Raw genomic sequence first — 17,830 nt, 5'->3', positions numbered from 1 at the left:
CAAAAAAATAAACTTAAAAAAATTAGCTGGGGACCGGGCGTGATGGCTCATGCTTGTAATTCCAACACTTTGGGAGGCCAAGGTGGGCGGGTCACAAGGTCAGGAGATTGAGACCAGCCTGGCCAACATGGTGAAACCCTGTCTCTACTAAAAATACAAAAATTAGCCAGGCATGGTGGCGCATGACTGTAATCCCAACGCTTTGGGAGGCTGAGGCAGGAGAATCGCTTGAACCTGGGAGGTGGAAGCTGTAGTGAGCCAAGATTGTGCCACTGCACTCCAGCCTGGGTGACAAAGTGAGACTCCATCTCAAAAAAAAAGTCAGCAGCACACATGGTGACACACCTGTAGTCCCAGCTACTTGGGAGGCTGAAGTGGGAGGATTACTTGAGCCAGCCCAGGAGATGGAGGCTGCAGTGAGCTGTGATCATGCTGCTGCGCTCCAGCCTGGGCTGGACCCTGTCCCTAAAAAAAATTATAATTTTTTAAAAAGTAAAAATAAAAAATAGAATTAACAAACTTTAGAATATTTTCATCACCTCAGAAAGAAACCCACATCCTTTAGCCATCATCCCCTACCCCTTTCTTCTCACATGTCCCCATCTCCAGCTCTAGGCAACCACTAATCCCCTTTCCCCCTGTCTAGATCCCCCTCTTCCACACTTTCGTAGGAACGGCATCATAGGTAGAGGAGGCAGCACTTTCACTCTATGCTTTTAGAGTTTTTCCCAGCTGGGTCTGAGAATTCCATTGACGTAAGACAGATCAAGAGGAGAAAAGTATGCAAATTATTTAATCCAAGTTTTCTGTTTTACGGGAGGAAAGGAAGACTTCCTGACTCTAACGCAGTTAGCGGTGAACACTAAGTACTAAGTTGCGGAAAGAGGAAGTTGTAGAAAAGTAATCTGTGTGAGAGGCTGGAAGGTGAGAGCTATTCTAACAAGTTCTGAGCGGACAGGATTCTTTCCGCCTCGACTTCCCATCCTCGTGATGAGAATGATCGTTTCATTCTGGTATCAGAAGAGCATCGTTCACCTAGGAATTGCATCTCCTGCTTCCCAGGAACAGCATGAGGCTCAGAGAGAGATTCCTGCGTCTGCTGCCCTTCAAGTGCCTCTGACTCGAAATCGTCAATTGCAGGATGGCATATTTTGGGGTGGCACATTCTGAACTCCTTCACATGTGCTATGTGATCTGTGCGTGTGGCTTCTTTCAGCCTAAGGTCTTCAGGTTTATCCGCGTTGTGGCAGGTGTCTGTACCTCATTCCTTTAGTGGCTTATGTTCCATTGTGTGGACAGACATCACATTCATCCGTCATCGGGGTACGAAGGTTCGGGTTGGATCTGCCTTTGGCTCCTGTGAATATGTTGGTTTGAGTCTTTTTGCTTTCTGATCATGAAGCTTCAGTCTACGTCCTGGGAACTCTGGGTCCTGCCTGAGCTTTGCAGGCCAAATGCTCAGTGACCTTATTTTTCTCTTCCTCCAAAAGGTGCTGAAAGCCCTGGACAGTACCTGGAGCATGATGGAATTCGAGCACGAGCCGCACCCGCGGACGGGCACCATGATGCTCAAGTCCAACGAGGTGCTGGTGGAGACGCTGGAGGACAACCAGGTACAGCTACAGAACCTGATGACGTCCAAGTACCTGGCCCACTTCCTGAAGGAGGTGACGAGCTGGCAGCAGAAGCTGTCCATGGCGGACTCCGTCATCTCCATCTGGTTTGAGGTCCAGCGAACCTGGAGCCACCTGGAGAGCATCTTCATTGGCTCCGAAGACATCCGCGCCCAGCTCCCGGAGGACTCCCAGCGCTTTGATGACATCGACCAGGAGTTCAAGGTGAGCCCAGCCCGGTGGCTCCCACGCATTTCAGAAATGACCGTGTTGGACAAAACGGGGTCCCTAATGCCTTGGCGATCCCCTTCTCTTCCCAGGCCTTGATGGAAGATGCAGTAAAAACACCCAACGTGGTGGAAGCTACCAGCAAACCCGGCCTCTACGATAAACTGGAGGCCCTGAAGAAGAGGTGGGGCTCACACCTGTCCAGACCAGGGGAGTCAGTGGTGCTGATTCCCTGAGTCTTAAGTCTGAGGGAACCTAAGTCTTGTGCGGCCCGCCGGTCAGCACAGGGCAAAACCACGGGTCCTGGGTTAATCTATTCCCTTTCCCTGGGGAGCATGCGCTCCATGGCCTCATCCTGCCACACAGTGCCTTGGCCTTGAAGGAAGCAGTGACCCAGAGAATAAATGAGGCTCCCTCCTGCCTAGGAGTGCCCACAAGGTCAGGGGTTGGCAAATAAATGAGAGCCTCTGGTAGGAGGTTCTGAATTAAACCGGGCCTGTGAACAGCAATCCAGGCATCCCCAGGATGACCGGTTCCCTGGACCGATAGGGTGGGCGGCAGACATCCCTACAGAGTGGGGTCACCGGCCTCCTCTCCTTCCTTCTTCCCAGCTTGGCCATGTGTGAAAAAGCTTTGTCAGAGTATTTAGAGACGAAGAGACTGGCTTTCCCCAGGTTCTATTTTGTCTCCTCGGCTGACCTCCTGGACATTCTCTCCAATGGCAATGACCCCGTGGAGGTAGGCGGGGCCCCCTGCATTCTGGAGTTTAAGCCAACATCATGGCAGACCCCAGGTGGGCACCTCTACCTGAACTGCCCTAGGATGGGGTAACAGTGTCCCTGGACACGCTCTATCATCTCCAGGAGGCCCTCTGCACCAGAAACTCTCCTGGGGTCCCCAGTCATGGCAGAAACATGGCAGGACTCATCTCACATCCTGCTCTGCACTTGGCCTGGCTTTGGAGAAGTTAATTTGCCTCTCTGTACCTCATTTTCCCCTCCTAGAAAATGGGTCATATGCCAGAGGCCTAGTAAGACACTGTTTCCGAAAGGCACACCTCTCATTGGGTCATCCTCCAATCAGCTAGTAAATCTCAGGGTCCCAAGAGCAAGGAACAGGTGCCTCCTTGAGGCTCTTCTAAAAGAGAAAAGAGGTCGGGCTCAGTGGCTCACACCTGTAATCCCAGCACTTTGGGAGGCCCAGGCAGGCAGATCACCGGAGGTCGGGAGTTTGAGACCAGCCTGGTCAACATGGTGAAACCCCATTTCTACTAAAAATACAAAAAATAACCAGGCATGGTGGCACGCACCTGTAATCCCAGCTACTCAGGAGGCTGCGGCATGAGAATTGCTTGAGCCTGAGAGGCAGAGGTTGCAGTGAACCAAGATCACTCCACTGCACTCCAGCCTGGGTGACAGAGCGAGAATCTGTCTCAAAAACAAAAAAATATTAGGTGAAGGGAAAGTGCCTATATTTTATTTTGACCATAAGGTTAGAGGATACACAGGAAGAGGTTAGAGGATACACAAGAAGAAGGGATATGCAAGAATAGACTGAGTGTGTGGCTTGGAACCTGGGACAGAACCTTCTCAAAAAGAAGAAATCTTTTTTGAGATGGAGTTTTGTTCTTGTTGCCCAGGCTGGAGTGCAAAGGCTCACCACAACCTCCACCTCCCAGGTTCAAGTGATTCTCCTGCCTCAACCTCCCAAGTAGCTGGGATGATAGGCATGCGCCACCACGCCCAACTAATTTTGTATTTTTAGTAGAGATGGGGTTTCTCCATGTTGGTCAGGCTGGTCTCAAACTCCTGACCTCACGTGATCCACCTGCCTCGGCCTCACAAAGTGCTGGGGTTACAGGTGTGAGCCACCATGCCCAGCCGAAAAGAAGTCTTCCAGAATGGATATTTGGCTTAGAAGGACTGCGGTTCCTGGCCTGGTTTCTGTGTCCTGACTCAGAGCAATCTTCGCTGGTTCCTTTTGTTGAGTTAGCCATGTTTAGTTAACGTTGATCAAAGACGGGGCGTATATTCCAAAAAGAACAATGCCTAAGACCACCCACGGAAAGCCTGAGCCATGCACGTGCCTTTCAAATCCCCCGTTGCATAATTCCGGCTTTTCCCCTCCACCCAGGTGAGCCGCCACCTGTCCAAACTCTTCGATAGCCTGTGTAAACTAAAGTTCCAGCTCGATGCCAATGACAAACCTCTCAAGGTGGGTCTGGGAATGTACAGCAAGGAGGACGAGTACATGGATTTTGATCAGGACTGTGACCTCTCGGGGCAGGTGAGTGTGTGGGCATGCCGCACAGGGAACCCAGGACAAGGGCGCAGCTGTGTCTGGGGCACATGCCCTCAGACGGCGACGTCCGAAGAACCACCACCCTGTGCAGCTGCCAGCCCGCCCCTGCTCCTCTCCTCTGCCTCTCTAGAAAACCCTTAAGGGACTGACCTCTTTATAGACTTTCTAGCACAGCCTTACCCGTATAGCACGAGTGTATCCTTAGGGAGAAAGGGGAGGGGAAAGGACGGGAGAAAAACCCTGTTCGGGAGACTGAGGCAGGAGAATCGCTTGAACCCGAGAGGCAGAGCTTGCAGTGAGCCAAGATCATGCTACTGCACTCCAGCCTGGGTGATAGAGTGAGACTCCGTCTCAAAAAAAAAAAAAAAAAAAAAAAATCCCTGTTAATGTCATTGAATCCTTTTTATCACCTGCCAAAGGGACTGCTTTGAAGGGGGCGCACATCTCTGAACCACCAGTTCCCAACGCCTGTCCGAAATAATCGGCTGCGCTGCCCACCGCTCAGAGTGGTCCCCACAGCCTCTTCCTTCCCCAGCAAGCATGTCCCCCGGCTCAGGGTGGGCTCCTTCTGCCGTCAGAAAACTTCCGGCCTGCCCTCTCCCCCGTCTCATTACCCAGTTATTGATCAAGCAATAGAAACCATTTTAACATCAGCCTGAGGAACATACAAGGCAGAGGTAAATCAGCTGTAGGAAAAAAAAAAAATCTCGACTTGAGAAAACCTGAGGTTCAAAGAGCTGAACGCGGCACATACGTGGCCTGCTCTACATGGATGGGGTGGGTGGGGCAGTGACAGCGTCTGTCCAGATTCGCTTCCTGGGCTTACCCCTTACAAACAGAACTGCAGACCACAGTGAGGCCCGCCTGCACCGTGCTTACAGCTAACAGGAAAAATCTGGCCGGGCACGGTGGCTCACGCCTGTAATCCCAGCACTTTGGGAGGTCGAGGTGGGCAGATCATCTCAGGTCAGGAGTTCAAGACAAGCCTGGCCAACATGGCGAAACGGTCTCTACTAAAAATACAAAAATTAACCAGGTGTGGTGTCACACACCTGTAGTCCCAGCTACTCGGGAAGCTGAGGCATAAGAATCATTTGAATCTGGGAGACAGAGGTTGCAGTGAGCCGAGATCACGCCACTACACTCCAGTCTGGGTAATAGAGCGAGACTTAGTCTCCAAAAAATTCGTCTCCAAAAAAAGAATCTACCTTCATATCCCCTTGAGGGTTTTTTTCTCCCAGTAGCAGTTACTTGTGGGTATGTTTTTTGTTTATTTGTTTGTTTGTTTGTTTTTGAGACAGAGTTTCACTCTTATCACTCAGGCTGGAGTGCAGTGGCACAATCTTGGCTCACTGCAACCTCCACTTCTCAGGTTCAAGTGATTCTCCTGTCTAAGCCTCCAGAGTAGCTAGGATTACAGGCGCCTGCCATCATACCCGGCTAATTTTTGTATTTTTAGTAGAGACGAGGTTTCACCATGTTGGCCAGGCTGGTTTTGAACTCCTGACCTCAGATGATCCACCCGCCTCAGTCTCCCAAAGTGCTGCGATTACAGACGTGAGCCACTGCGCCCAGCCCCCAGCCACATTTTTAAAGTGAGTCTTTGACTAGCCGGGTGTGGTGGTGCACACCTGTAGTCCCAGCTGCTTGAGAGGCTGAGGTGGAGGCATCACTTGAGCCCACAAGTGGAGGCTACAGTGAGCTGTGACTGCACCACTGCACGGCAGCCCGGGGCAGCAGAGCGAGACCCTATCTCAATTTAAAAACAAAAGGTGTGGCCGGGCATGGTGGCTCAAGCCTGTAATCCCAGCACTTTGGGAGGCCAAGGTGGGCGGATCATGAGGTCAGGAGATCAAGACTATCCTGGCTAACACAGTGAAACCCCATCTCTACTAAAAATACCAAAAAAAAAAAATCATCCGGGTGTGGTGACGGGCGCCTGTAATCCCAGCTACTCAGGAGGCTGAGACAGGAGAATGGTGTGAACCTGGGAGGTGGAGCTTGCAATGAGCCAAGATCGTGCCACTGCACTCTAGCCTGGGTGACAGAGCAAGACTCCGTCTTAAAAAAAAAAAAAAAAAAAAGGTGTGTCACTGTTACGGCTCTGTAAAATCCTTGACACGTCTGCCCCTGGGATGAAGACAATGACAAACGTTTTTCTTTACAACAAAGCAAATTATTGGAACTAGAGGCAAGCACACATGGCTGTATTTGGTCACTGTGGTTCCTGTCCCCAGGTGGAAGTGTGGCTGAATCGAGTGCTGGACCGAATGTGCTCCACCCTCCGGCACGAAATCCCAGAGGCCGTGGTGACCTACGAAGAGAAGCCGAGGGAGCAGTGGATCCTGGACTATTCGGCCCAGGTTTGAGGCGGGCGGGGGCTCGGTAGTGCCTCGTGGCTGAAATAACCCGGCCCAGGTCTGAGGCGGGCGGGGGCTCAGCAGTGCCTCGTGGCTGAGATAACCGGCCCAGGTCTGAGGCGGGCGGGGGCTCGGCCGTGCCTCGTGGCTGGGATAAGGGGCAAGTTTCTCTGCGTTCATGGGCTCCCCTGTGAACTGTGGTCCCCTGGAAAACCGTCTAAGCTTTCAGCAGGAACTTCTGTGTTAGCGGGTGCTAGTGATCGCTCACTGCATGGGCAATGGGGGGCATCTACTTTCAGGTGGCCCTGACTTGCACCCAGATCTGGTGGACGACGGAGGTGGGCCTGGCATTTGCCAGGCTGGAGGAAGGCTATGAAAACGCTATCAAAGATTATAACAAAAAACAGGTGCGTTACTAGCTTTTAGTTAGTTACGTTTTTAAAACTTGTTTAAAAAGCAGGTGCACGGCTCCATGTGCCCGTCTGAAACCTGCCAGGTGAGTTCCAGCAGCACCTTCTTGTCAGAGGCTGAGCCCCACGAAACCGCCATTTCCACAGGCCAAATAATAGCCACGCACTGCAGCCCTAGGCACCTCTCCCCACGGGTAACAGACACCTTCAGAAATATGTACTTTGATTTCTCACCTGAAAATCATCAAATGCTACTGCGAGTCTTTAAAAAAAAAAAAAAAATTCCTTGATTAGAAATACAGAAACTAAAGATCATCTTTAAAAGGAGAATTTACCTGTAATTCCACAACCCAAGCATGACACTGTCAACATTCCCTTATGCAACCTGCTACACTATGTGTGTATAATTGATTTATATGAAAAAATATACAGACTCGCTGGATGGTGTTAAAGTCAGCTGTTTTTGCTTCTTATCCACTCTCTTTCATGGCCTTGAATTTCCTTCTACTACGTCCGTGCTAGCGGCTCCAAGGTGTCCCATCAGGGCCGCATCACAGTGAAACCAGTGCCTGGCTGGGGCCTACCGAGGGCGCTCCCTGTTTTTCCTTACTGTAAACAAGACCATGGCAGTGTTCCCTATGCAGCTGCGGGCACCCAGCCACAAGACCCCCCAGTGCACATAGGCATCCGTGGCATCTCAGTGAAAGCACCTGTCCCCCGCAGATTAGCCAGCTGAATGCACTCATCACGCTGCTCATTGGGAACCTCAACGCTGGCGACAGGATGAAGATCATGACCATCTGCACCATCGATGTGCACGCGCGGGACGTGGTGGCCAAAATGATCGTGGCCAAGGCACGAGTGCCCCGTCCCAGGGACCTGGGGAAGGGCAAGGGGACACTGGGTTCAGGGCAGTGCATTCAGGGACTCCAGACCCTGCGACTTCCTCTTGCTGGGGCACTGACTCTGTTGCTGGCTGCGGCTGCCTCCTACCCCCCTTGCCCGGACTCACCCCTGGTGAGCCACACATAGTGGTCAGAGGAGCGGTGCCCGCCCATTGGAAGTGCCATTCCGTAGCGAGATTCCACTGAGGGCGGCCACACAGTTGGACGTGGGCGCTGGAGGGGGAAAGAGGGCCAGGGAGGGTTCCCCGGGCACCCGGGGGCCAGTCTTGGAGGCATGCTGGCCTTCCTCACCCAGCCCCAGCTCTTGCATTCTGCTTGGCAACAAGAGCTCTGGCTCATCCTGCAGGTGGAGAGTTCTCAGGCCTTCACCTGGCAGGCCCAGCTCCGGCATCGCTGGGATGAAGAGAAGCGACACTGCTTTGCCAACATCTGCGATGCCCAAATCCAGTATTCCTACGAGTATCTGGGCAACACGCCGCGGCTGGTCATCACCCCGCTCACCGACAGGTGAGGCCTGTCCCTGAGTCAATCACACTGTGCCCTTGGGTCCCTTCTCCAAGATTCTTGGAACTGTCCCACTTGGATGTCAGCTGTGGAGGCTGGAGGGACCGGGCATTTACGTCAGGTGGATGTGTGTTCACACTCAGTTCTCCCACCGTGTCCTTGTTCCAGCACTGGCTGTGTGACCTTGGGAGAGTTCTTCCACCCCTCTGTGGGCCTGCTGAGTTGGGGTCATGTTTTATGGACCCTCACGAGCAGACTCTGGTCTTCGTAGCAGTGCCCACCTCCCCGAATGCCGCAGGTGGGAAAGGCACCTGGGCTGCCTCTGCCCCACGGTGGTGGTTCCTTCGTCACAGCTGAAGGTTTTCTGTCCTCTTCCAGTGTGTCTCCTGGGGCCGAGCAAGTGTAATAACTGCAATGAAAGAGAAAGTGGTGGCTGGGCGCAGTGGCTCACGCCTGTAATCCCAGCACTTTGGGAGGCCGAGGCGGGTGGATCACCTGAGGTCAGGAGTTCGAGACCAGCCTGGCCAACATGGCAAAACCCCATCTCTACTGAAAATACAAAAATTAGCTGGGCATGGTGGTGGGTGCCTGTAGTCCCGGCTACTTGGAAGGCTGAGGCACGAGAATCATTTGAACCCAGGAGGCAGAGGTTGCTATGAGCCAAGATTGTACCATTGCATTCCAGTCTAGGTGACAGAGTGAGATTCTGTCTCAAAAAAATAAAAATAAAAGCAGGGAGGCCATGGGGTCACTGGCACACATGCTTACCCGCAGTCATTTGCAGGTGCTACATCACCCTGACCCAGTCCCTCCATCTCATCATGGGCGGAGCCCCCGCCGGCCCCGCTGGGACCGGCAAGACTGAGACAACCAAGGACCTGGGCAGAGCCCTGGGCACCATGGTCTACGTCTTCAACTGCTCCGAGCAGATGGACTACAAGGTACGCGGCCGGAGTCCGGAGGAGGGACCCAGAGTCCCCATATAGAAGCAGATCCTAGCACCCTGACCTCTGAGGCCCTGCAGTGAGCTCCAGGTCTCTGGATACCTCTGAATGACACTGGGGAGGAGGCGCCAGGGCCCCCACTTGCTGGTGGCATCCCCCTCAGGTGGTCTCTCTGGAGAGACTCCCAGGTGGACAGACGCAGCCCCAAATGTCCTGCCCCAGGCCCCGCCCTGGAGGTGACCCTCTCTCAGCTTCAGTTGTAAGATTGCCCCGGAACTGGGGACTCTGCACAGGGGTGAGCACCTCCCTCGTGGTTCAGCATGGGGTGGGGTACAAGCAGTGTCCAGGTGGGTTTGGGAGGGGAGCAGGGGACGGTCCCGGTCCCGTCAGTCATCAGAGCCTGCACAGGACATCATCAGTTCACAGAAGGCCAGGCAGGGGAGGGGATACCTTGGAGCTCCAGGCTGCAGCAGCCTTTTGCAAGAGCAGGAGGTAAGGGAGATGGATCCTTGAGTTTTGGACCCTAGGCCTGCAGAGGGTCTCCCCTCCCCGGCTTGGATCCGAGCTCCACAATCTGGGAGACCCCTCCGGAGGTTGAGGATGGGGCCAGCAGCCGCTGTTCACTGTCAAGGCCATGCAGTCCACATCCACCTCCTGGATTTTAGAAAAGTGAAATCTGACGTTGGATCTCCCTAGAAGGGGCTTATCATCCATCTGGAATCCCAGGTGTAGATGGGAAGAGCCCTCTTGATGCCCAGGTGGGTCCTAGAGGGACACAGATGCCTTGAGGAAAAGCCTCTGGCCTGCTCACCGTGACCCCATCGCACCTCAGAGGACTCCCTCTCCTCTCTGTGCGAGAAAGAAAAGGGCTGAGGAAACACGCCCTTAGAACTCAAAATGTGCTTCTCTGAGCCCCCTTGTTAGGGACTCCAGGAAGCCTCCATCCTGGGGTCTGGGAGCTCTGGGGGTCAAGGGTGAAAGGATGGGCTCTTCCTGGTACCCAGCCCTCCACGGTTTTACCCTGGGCAGTAAGCTGACCTGCCTGCTGGCCTGCGGAAGGCCCCAGTGCACCGGGGCCTGAGCGAGCTGTGGGCAGAGAACACGGCTGAAGAGGCAGGGGGAGGCCCCTGCAGCGCCTGCCCTCCCTGCCACCCTCCCAGCTACCCTCCCAGCTCTTCATTTCTCCCTCTCACCCTTTCCAGTCCTGTGGAAATATCTACAAGGGCCTGGCCCAGACGGGAGCCTGGGGCTGCTTTGATGAGTTTAATCGCATCTCGGTGGAAGTCTTGTCTGTGATTGCTGTGCAGGTAAAGTCCCCTGCCTGCGGCCTCGGGGTCACATCGGGTAACTGGCTCATCAGCTTTCCTATGACCTCACACCCCAGATAGACCCTCCTTGCCTCTCTGCAATGTTCCAAGCACTGAAGGGTGGTGTGGTGCCAGTGAGCCCCTGCCCTGCAGGGTCCCGCAGCCTGGTTAGGCATACAGATTGAAAACAGAATCAGATTACAGGTTACATGTATGGTAGCGTGCTCCCTCTCCTCTTCATGCAAGAAAGAAAAGGGCTGAGAAAATATGCGAGGCTTAGAACTTAAATGTGCTTCTCTGAGCCCCCTCGTTAGGGATTCCAGGTGGAAATACAGGTGGGAGAATAATTAATTTTGCTTAGGAAAGAAGGACTAAGTGCTTTGTGACTATCAGCGGAGCTGGGCATAGGAGGTGCTGAAAGGGAATGGCAGGAAAGAAAGGAGGGAGAGGAGAAAGAGGAGGAGGGAGGAAATGTGCCTGTGTATTTTGGGAACAACCATGCCGGGGCACAGAGCGTGCATCGGGATGGCTGCGGCGACATAGGCGCAGGGACCTGGGAGTGGGGAGTGGCCTGGGCCATGCTTGTTAAAATCTCCAGCATGGGCCCCACTTGTTAGGATTAGCATTTCTGCATCTTAAACAAATGCTTTAGGTGATCCTGACGCCTGCCGGGGTTGACGAGCACTGGGCTAAGGTAAGCAGAGGCTGACCTAGCAGCCTGGAACAATTGTGCTCTTCCAAAAGAAAATGCAAGTCAGGGCATTGAAAGTGTCAAGGTCCTCCCACCCCAAGATAGACCAGGAGCGTGTGGGGCATGGATGTGCGAATGCCACCTGGGCTGCTCAAGCCCCGCAAGCTGGGTGGAAAGCCCACTTTATTTATTTGTTTGTTTGTTTATGTTTGGTTGGTTGGTTGGTTTTTTTTGAGACAGAGTTTTACTCTTATTACCCAGGCTGGAGTGCAATTGTGCGATCTTGGCTCACCGAACCTCTGCCTCCGCCTCCTCAGTAGCTGGGATTACAGGCATGCACCACCAGCCCGGCTAATTTTGTATTTTTAGTAGAGATGGGGTTTCTCTATGTTGGTCAGGCTGGTCTTGAACTCCCGACCTCAGGTGATCCACCCACCTCAGCCTCCCAAACTGCTGGGATTACAGGTGTGAGCCATCGTGCCCGGCCAAGAGCCTGCTTTATACACCAACTTAACCCCTGACTCTCGGCTTGGCAGTGATGTGGACTCCCTGCGCCTCCACCTTCTAATCTGTAAAACGGCGTTGGTGACACAGGTCTGCCTGTGGGATTAGAGGTGGCCGGGGGTGGCTGCTTCCTCCTCTCCTTATGCTCCCTCTGCCCCAGTCATTCCCCAGCCTCAGGGCCAGAGGCTACGTGGCCAAGAGAATGGGGACCCCAACCCATGGGCAGTGCTGGCTGTTGCCATGGGGACCCTCTCCCTCGCCCGCAGCGCACGAGCACAGTTGCTGAGCACCTCCGAGGTCCATGAACAAACCCCAGAATATTGATGTAGCCCCTACTGTGGGCACTGAATGTTCACGGGCTCCAATGGAGACCGCAGGAGAAGCTTGGCCTAGGCGGAAGCCGTTCCGAAGGGCCCCAGCCCTGCCAGGGGGTGAGCTGCATGCTCAGCAGACTAGGCATGGGGGTGTCTGGGATCACCAGGGCGCCAGGACTTGGCTCTTGTGGGGAAGACAGGGAAAGGCAGGTGCTGGGAGCAGCTTTACCGCGAGTATTGGGCTCCCTCAAGTGGCGACTTGGAGAGCCACAGCTGCCTTCTGCAGGTTTCCAGAGACCTCAAGCAACAGCCCCTGAAGCTCTAGGTTTAACCTCGTAGCTGACAGGTGGCCTTCAAGACTGTCTGATATGGAGGTGGCCGCTAACCAGTCCTCTGACAGATCATTGCCAAAGTCGTAACAGAACAGAAAATGGCTGGGAGTGGAACCCCGCTCAGCAGGGACGAGGTCTTGAAATACTTACTGGTTCCTGCAACAGCCTGGGTGCATCTCCGGAGAATTTTGCTGAGTGATAAAAGTCCATCTGGGAAGATGGTGTACAATACAATTCCACTTATATAACATCCGTGAAATGACTAAATCACAGAAACAAAGGACACGGTTGCCAGGGGTCAAAGGGAGGGAAGCGGGCAAGAGGAAAGTGGGTATGGCTATAAGAGGGGACATAGGGGTCCCCGTGGTGACAGCAATGCTGGCCTCAGTGTCGCACCCCCCACCCCCACCCCGCTGTGACTGGCACTGTCATTAGGCAAGATGCTCCATCAGGGGGCATGGGACAGAGAGTACGCAGAATTGCCTTTGTATTTTTTTTCTTCCCCCAATCCCTGTCTTTTGTATTTTTTGTTGAGACAGGGTCTTGCTATATTGACCAGGCTGGGCTCAAATCATCCTCCAGCCTCAGCCTCCTAAAGTGCTGGGATTACAGGCGTGAGCCACTGTGCCTGGCCCTCTGTATTATTTCCTGCATGACATGTGAATCTACAACTTTCTCAAAAATAAAAGGCTTAATTTTACAAAGAAACTAGGAGGCCGCTGCGAATTCACAGCCTCATGCTGTAACATACATGAAGGCCCCTCTGGCCTGTGGAAGCTGGCCATTTCCATGCTAACATGTCTGTGTCTCCAAATGTGCAGGTAAAATGTGTCCAGGATGCAATTCGGGCCAAGAAAAAAACATTCAATTTCCTGGGAGAGATCATAGGCCTCATTCCCACTGTCGGTATCTTCATCACCATGAACCCTGGGTACGCCGGACGCACAGAGCTGCCTGAGAACTTAAAAGCCTTATTCAGGTACATGGTCCTGGTGAAAGTGACACCATGGTAAGCCAGGCCAGCCACAGCAGCATCCCAGTGCCAAGGGGTGGGCAGAGGGGGAGGGGCAGAGGGCAAGCTGGGGAGGGAAAAAGTCATCAAAAGCTCCCAAGATGGCCGGGCGCAGTAACTCACTCCTGTAATCTTAGCACTTTGGGTGGCCGAGGAGGGTGGATCACCTGAGGTCAGGAGTTTGAGACCAGCCCGGTCAAGATGGTGAAACCCTGTCCCTACTAAAAATACAAAAATTACCTGGGTATGGTGGTGCATGCCTGTAATCGCAGCTACTCGGGGGGGCTGAGGCTGAGGCAGGAGAATCGCTTGAATCCGGGAGGCGGAGGTTGCAGTGAGCCGGGATGGTGCCATTGCACTCCAGCCTGGGCAACAAGAGCGAAACTGTCTCAAAAACAAACAAAAAAACTCCCAAAATGAGGCAGGCGAGGGCCTCCTAGAAAGCACTCTGTCTTCCCCCCGGGTAGGAAGATGGGACACAGCGATGGAAGGCAGGGTTCGGGGACTGGGGTGGCTCTCAGAAGAGGGGCCCGAAGGTGCCCCCAGCAGAGGATGTGGAAGGAGGAGGGAAGCAGGGAGCGGGCGGGCTGGGAGCCTGGTTCCAGGGCCCAAAGGTTCAACACTGCTGTGGTCCACCCAGCAGGCGCGGTGTGCTCTCCTAGGTGAAGAGGGACAGGCGGGGGTGTAGGTGGGGGAGGGAGTGGGCAGAAGCCCACGGACGCCGCTGACCTCCCCAGGCCCTGTGCCATGGTCGTCCCCGACTTCGAACTGATATGCGAGATTATGCTGGTGGCCGAGGGCTTTCTGGAAGCCCGCCTTCTGGCCAGGAAGTTCATCACCCTGTACACCTTGTGCAAGGAGCTGCTCTCGAAGCAGGTGTGTGTGTCCTGGAGCTCGTGGCAGGTGCGGGGGGGGAGGCTGAGGTGCAGGCAGCAGCCAGGGTTGGCTTCCGGACCTGCCTGCTGGCCGTGGGAAGGTGAGCCCACATCTGCCCGCCTGTGCCCACTGCCCGCAGGATCATTACGACTGGGGCCTGAGAGCCATCAAGTCTGTGCTGGTGGTGGCCGGCTCCCTGAAGAGGGGCGACCCCAGCCGGGCGGAGGACCAGGTGCTCATGCGGGCGCTGAGGGACTTCAACATCCCCAAGATCGTGACCGACGACCTGCCCGTGTTCATGGGACTGATCGGGGACCTCTTCCCGGCTCTGGACGTGCCTCGGAAACGAGACCTGAATTTTGAAAAGGTTGGTACTCCTGGACCTCGGGTCTGTCTGGGGAAGCCTGCCTGGCTGGGGCTTCCTTCCCGCTGATGTTGGACGGGTGGGGACCCGTGTCACACACACGTTTCCCGGTGCTACAGAGAGACCTCTGAGCCACAGCTGTCTCTGTGGCCCTGGCCAGCCCCACTCTCTCCGTGCTGGGGGAGGTCAGTCTCTCAGCGGGGGTTGGGGGACTTCGAGCAAACCGATCCCCTGCACAAGGTCGCAGTGGAGCTATGTGAGCTCTCAACATGGACAGCAGAACTTGCAAAGGCATGTGCGTTGGAGAGCAAGGCCGCCTGCCAGAGGGCAAGAAGCCCCCAGCCTCCCAGTGAGCAGAAAGGCTGCTTCAGTTCCTCACCCAGCCTCATCCGTGTCTCCCCAGATCATCAAGCAGAGCATCGTGGAGCTCAAGCTACAGGCGGAGGACAGCTTTGTGCTGAAGGTGGTGCAGCTGGAGGAGCTGCTGCAGGTCCGCCATTCGGTGTTCGTCATCGGGAACGCGGGCAGCGGCAAATCTCAGGTGCGTCGCCCCTGCAGGGACCCTGCAGGGATCTGGCATGGTGGGGGAGGGCTGGGGCGAAGGGTCAGCCCTCCATCACTCCCCACCACCCCAGAGACCCCAACGCAGTACATCCCGGGAGCTCTCCGGCCTGAGTCATGGGCCAGGGAGGAAGCTGGAGGCTGAGGAGGAGGGGAGGAGTGGCCACAGCCCCTGGTCCCTGATCCCTGGGTGAGGCCTCCCTCCCTGTTCCTCCTTGTCTTCCTGCTCTTCTCTCCTTGACGTCAGTCACTTGTCTCCCTGTCCCTGTGGCCAGCCTGACCCATCGCCCTCCTGTCCCCTGCCATGGCCTGGAGTGTGGTGACATGCGGAGGGTGGTGGCGGATGTGACTGATGTCTGTGACGTGGAAAATTCCATGCCAGCCAAGTGTCCAGCCACAGGCCCACAGGCTGGGCTCTTCTACTATTGTTTAAGAGCACTCCCAATGCCAGCCACACGGGAAAGCTCACCACAAGCGATGTTTTAAAAGGCAGAGGCTGCATGAACCCAGTTTCCTAAAAAGGAACTCAGACATACACATACAGGAAATGTCCTCAACTGCGTCTTTAAAGCTCATTTTCCCTGAATGGAGGATTATGGGGAGTTTTCCTAGATGGTTTTTCAGTGTGTGCGTATTACTTGTACCATAAGGAAGGAAGTAATGTGCGTGTTTTCAGAGCCTTGCACAGTCTAGGGCAAGCAGCTCTCCGCAGGCTGCAGACACAGGGGACAGTTGGCTTCCCGTCACCCAGGCCACCTTCACCTCGGTCATGGTTGGGGGGTGTGAACTCACCTACGTGCCCCCAAAGCAAACCTGATCCAGAGAAGGGTTCAGCCTCGTGGTTCATAAAAAGCATCCAGGGCCGGGCGCAGTGGCTCACACCTGTAATCACAACACTTTGGGAGACCAAAGCGGGCTGATCGCCTGAGGTCAAGAGTTCAAGACCAGCCTGGCCAACATGGCGAAACCCCGTCTCTACTAAAAATACAAAAATTAGTTGTACATGGTGGCAGGCGCCTGTAATCCCATCTACTCGGGAGGCTGAGGCAGGAGAATCACTTGAACCCTGAGGCAGAGGTTGCAGTGAGCTGAGATCACACCATTGCACTCCAGCCTGGATGACAAGAGTGAAACTCCATCTCAGGGAAAAAAAAAAAAAGAAAAAAAAAAAAGGCATCTAGGCCCACCCACGGTCCTGGGGTTAGTGGGGCAGGATGTGCCAGGAACATGGAGTCACACGTGAGTGACCCACACCTTCGCCAGGTCCTCAAATCCCTCAACAAGACCTATCAGAACCTGAAGAGGAAGCCGGTCGCCGTGGACCTGGACCCCAAGGCCGTCACCTGCGACGAGCTCTTTGGCATCATCAACCCAGCAACCAGGGAATGGAAAGATGGTAACAAGGGTGGTCCCGGGACGGGCTGCAGCGGCTCACCCAGTCCAGTGCAGTGAGTGTGTGCTGAGCCATTCCTACATGCAAGGCCAGCCTCCCCAGGCTAGGGTGGAGTGCACAGGCACATGGCCTGCAATGGTGGCACCATGGTGACAGTTTATGGGGAGCAGTGGGCATGTGGCACCTGGGCTGAGGGGTAAGGGATGGGGGCCACAGGAGCTGGGACAGTGAGGACTGCAGGCCTGCCCTGGGCAGGCCAAGGGGAGAGGCCAGAGCAAGGATGGGTGTGACCCATGCGGAGTGCATGGGAGCCCAGATGTGCAGGCTGGAGGCTGCCCAGGGAGCCCTTGCCTCAGTCGGTGGGCTCTGGGGAGGAGCTTCTCCTGGGAAGTGGCATGCCCAGGTTTGCACTTTATGAAAGGAACTCGGGATGTTGGAGAGTGGGCTGCAGAAAGGAGCTGTGAGAGCTGAGGAGGTGTCAGCGGGAGCGGGGTGGTCCTGACCAGGAGCCTAGGCGAGGGCTCTGCCCAGCCTGTCCCCCGCACCCTACCCATCAGAAGTGGCCCTACCCCTAACCCGCTTTCCCTGTGCCCCTTCGCTGCCTTCTGCATGTACAGTTCACTTCCCCTGCTAGAAGGCAAGCTCTGTACCCCCAGCCCCCACCTCACCCCATTCCATGCCTGACGCATGACGCGTGCTCCACAGACCTGCTGAGCATGAGTGGACAGATGGACAGAGCTGGGTGCACAGGTGCTGCGCCCCGTGGGGTGTTGAGCCTGGAAAAACTGAACCAGCCAGGGCTGCAAAGAGGGGCTAACAGGGAGGGCACAGGGTCGGAGGAGGGCAGGCAGAGCCTCAGGCATGGAGAGGGCATGTAGAAGCGAGGCCACAGAGAAGGGAGGGCAGGGAGCCCGGGTACCTCATGCCCGAGGGCCTCTGCTATCCCTCTGAAGTAGGGGACAGGCCACCTCCGAGAGAGAGGCCAGGGTCAGGACCGGTGGGGACTGGAATGGGGTCAGAGCGAAGGGCCCAGGGTTACACCACCCGCCTCCCCCAGGCCTGTTCTCCACCATCATGAGAGACCTGGCCAACATCACCCATGATGGCCCCAAGTGGATCATCCTTGACGGGGACATAGACCCCATGTGGATCGAGTCTCTCAACACCGTCATGGATGACAATAAGGTTCGCGGGCCCTGGACTCTAACCCC

At 55.0% G+C, this 17,830-nt stretch overlaps 1 protein-coding gene and 1 long non-coding RNA gene across 2 annotated transcripts in view; one reads left to right on the top strand and one right to left on the bottom strand.

Annotated features, from left to right (window-relative positions):
• DNAH17 (dynein axonemal heavy chain 17) overlaps positions 1-17,830 on the top strand; it is a 171,464-nt gene that overhangs the window by 72,257 nt on the left and 81,377 nt on the right. The window contains exons 28-43 of the mRNA XM_045376584.3: positions 1,491-1,838; positions 1,934-2,025; positions 2,453-2,579; positions 3,975-4,127; positions 6,380-6,505; positions 6,802-6,909; positions 7,636-7,767; positions 8,164-8,324; positions 9,106-9,262; positions 10,468-10,572; positions 13,235-13,392; positions 14,163-14,301; positions 14,441-14,668; positions 15,069-15,206; positions 16,490-16,622; positions 17,677-17,804. Coding sequence (XP_045232519.2) covers positions 1,491-1,838; positions 1,934-2,025; positions 2,453-2,579; positions 3,975-4,127; positions 6,380-6,505; positions 6,802-6,909; positions 7,636-7,767; positions 8,164-8,324; positions 9,106-9,262; positions 10,468-10,572; positions 13,235-13,392; positions 14,163-14,301; positions 14,441-14,668; positions 15,069-15,206; positions 16,490-16,622; positions 17,677-17,804 — 2,433 coding nt within the window. The remainder of the gene's footprint in view (positions 1-1,490; positions 1,839-1,933; positions 2,026-2,452; positions 2,580-3,974; positions 4,128-6,379; positions 6,506-6,801; positions 6,910-7,635; positions 7,768-8,163; positions 8,325-9,105; positions 9,263-10,467; positions 10,573-13,234; positions 13,393-14,162; positions 14,302-14,440; positions 14,669-15,068; positions 15,207-16,489; positions 16,623-17,676; positions 17,805-17,830) is intronic.
• On the bottom strand, positions 7,225-15,986 carry LOC135967786 (uncharacterized). The gene is made up of 4 exons (XR_010582050.2): positions 15,045-15,986; positions 13,666-13,790; positions 12,564-12,675; positions 7,225-8,730 (listed from the first exon to the last, which is right to left on the bottom strand). It is a non-coding gene; the product is annotated as an uncharacterized lncRNA (long non-coding RNA).

The sequence above is a fragment of the Macaca fascicularis genome, chromosome 16 (assembly GCF_037993035.2).
Source record: "Macaca fascicularis isolate 582-1 chromosome 16, T2T-MFA8v1.1".
NCBI lineage: Eukaryota > Metazoa > Chordata > Mammalia > Primates > Cercopithecidae > Macaca > Macaca fascicularis.
The sequence above is the reverse complement of the archived record's forward strand: the minus strand, read 5'-3'. Positions and strand labels throughout refer to the sequence as shown.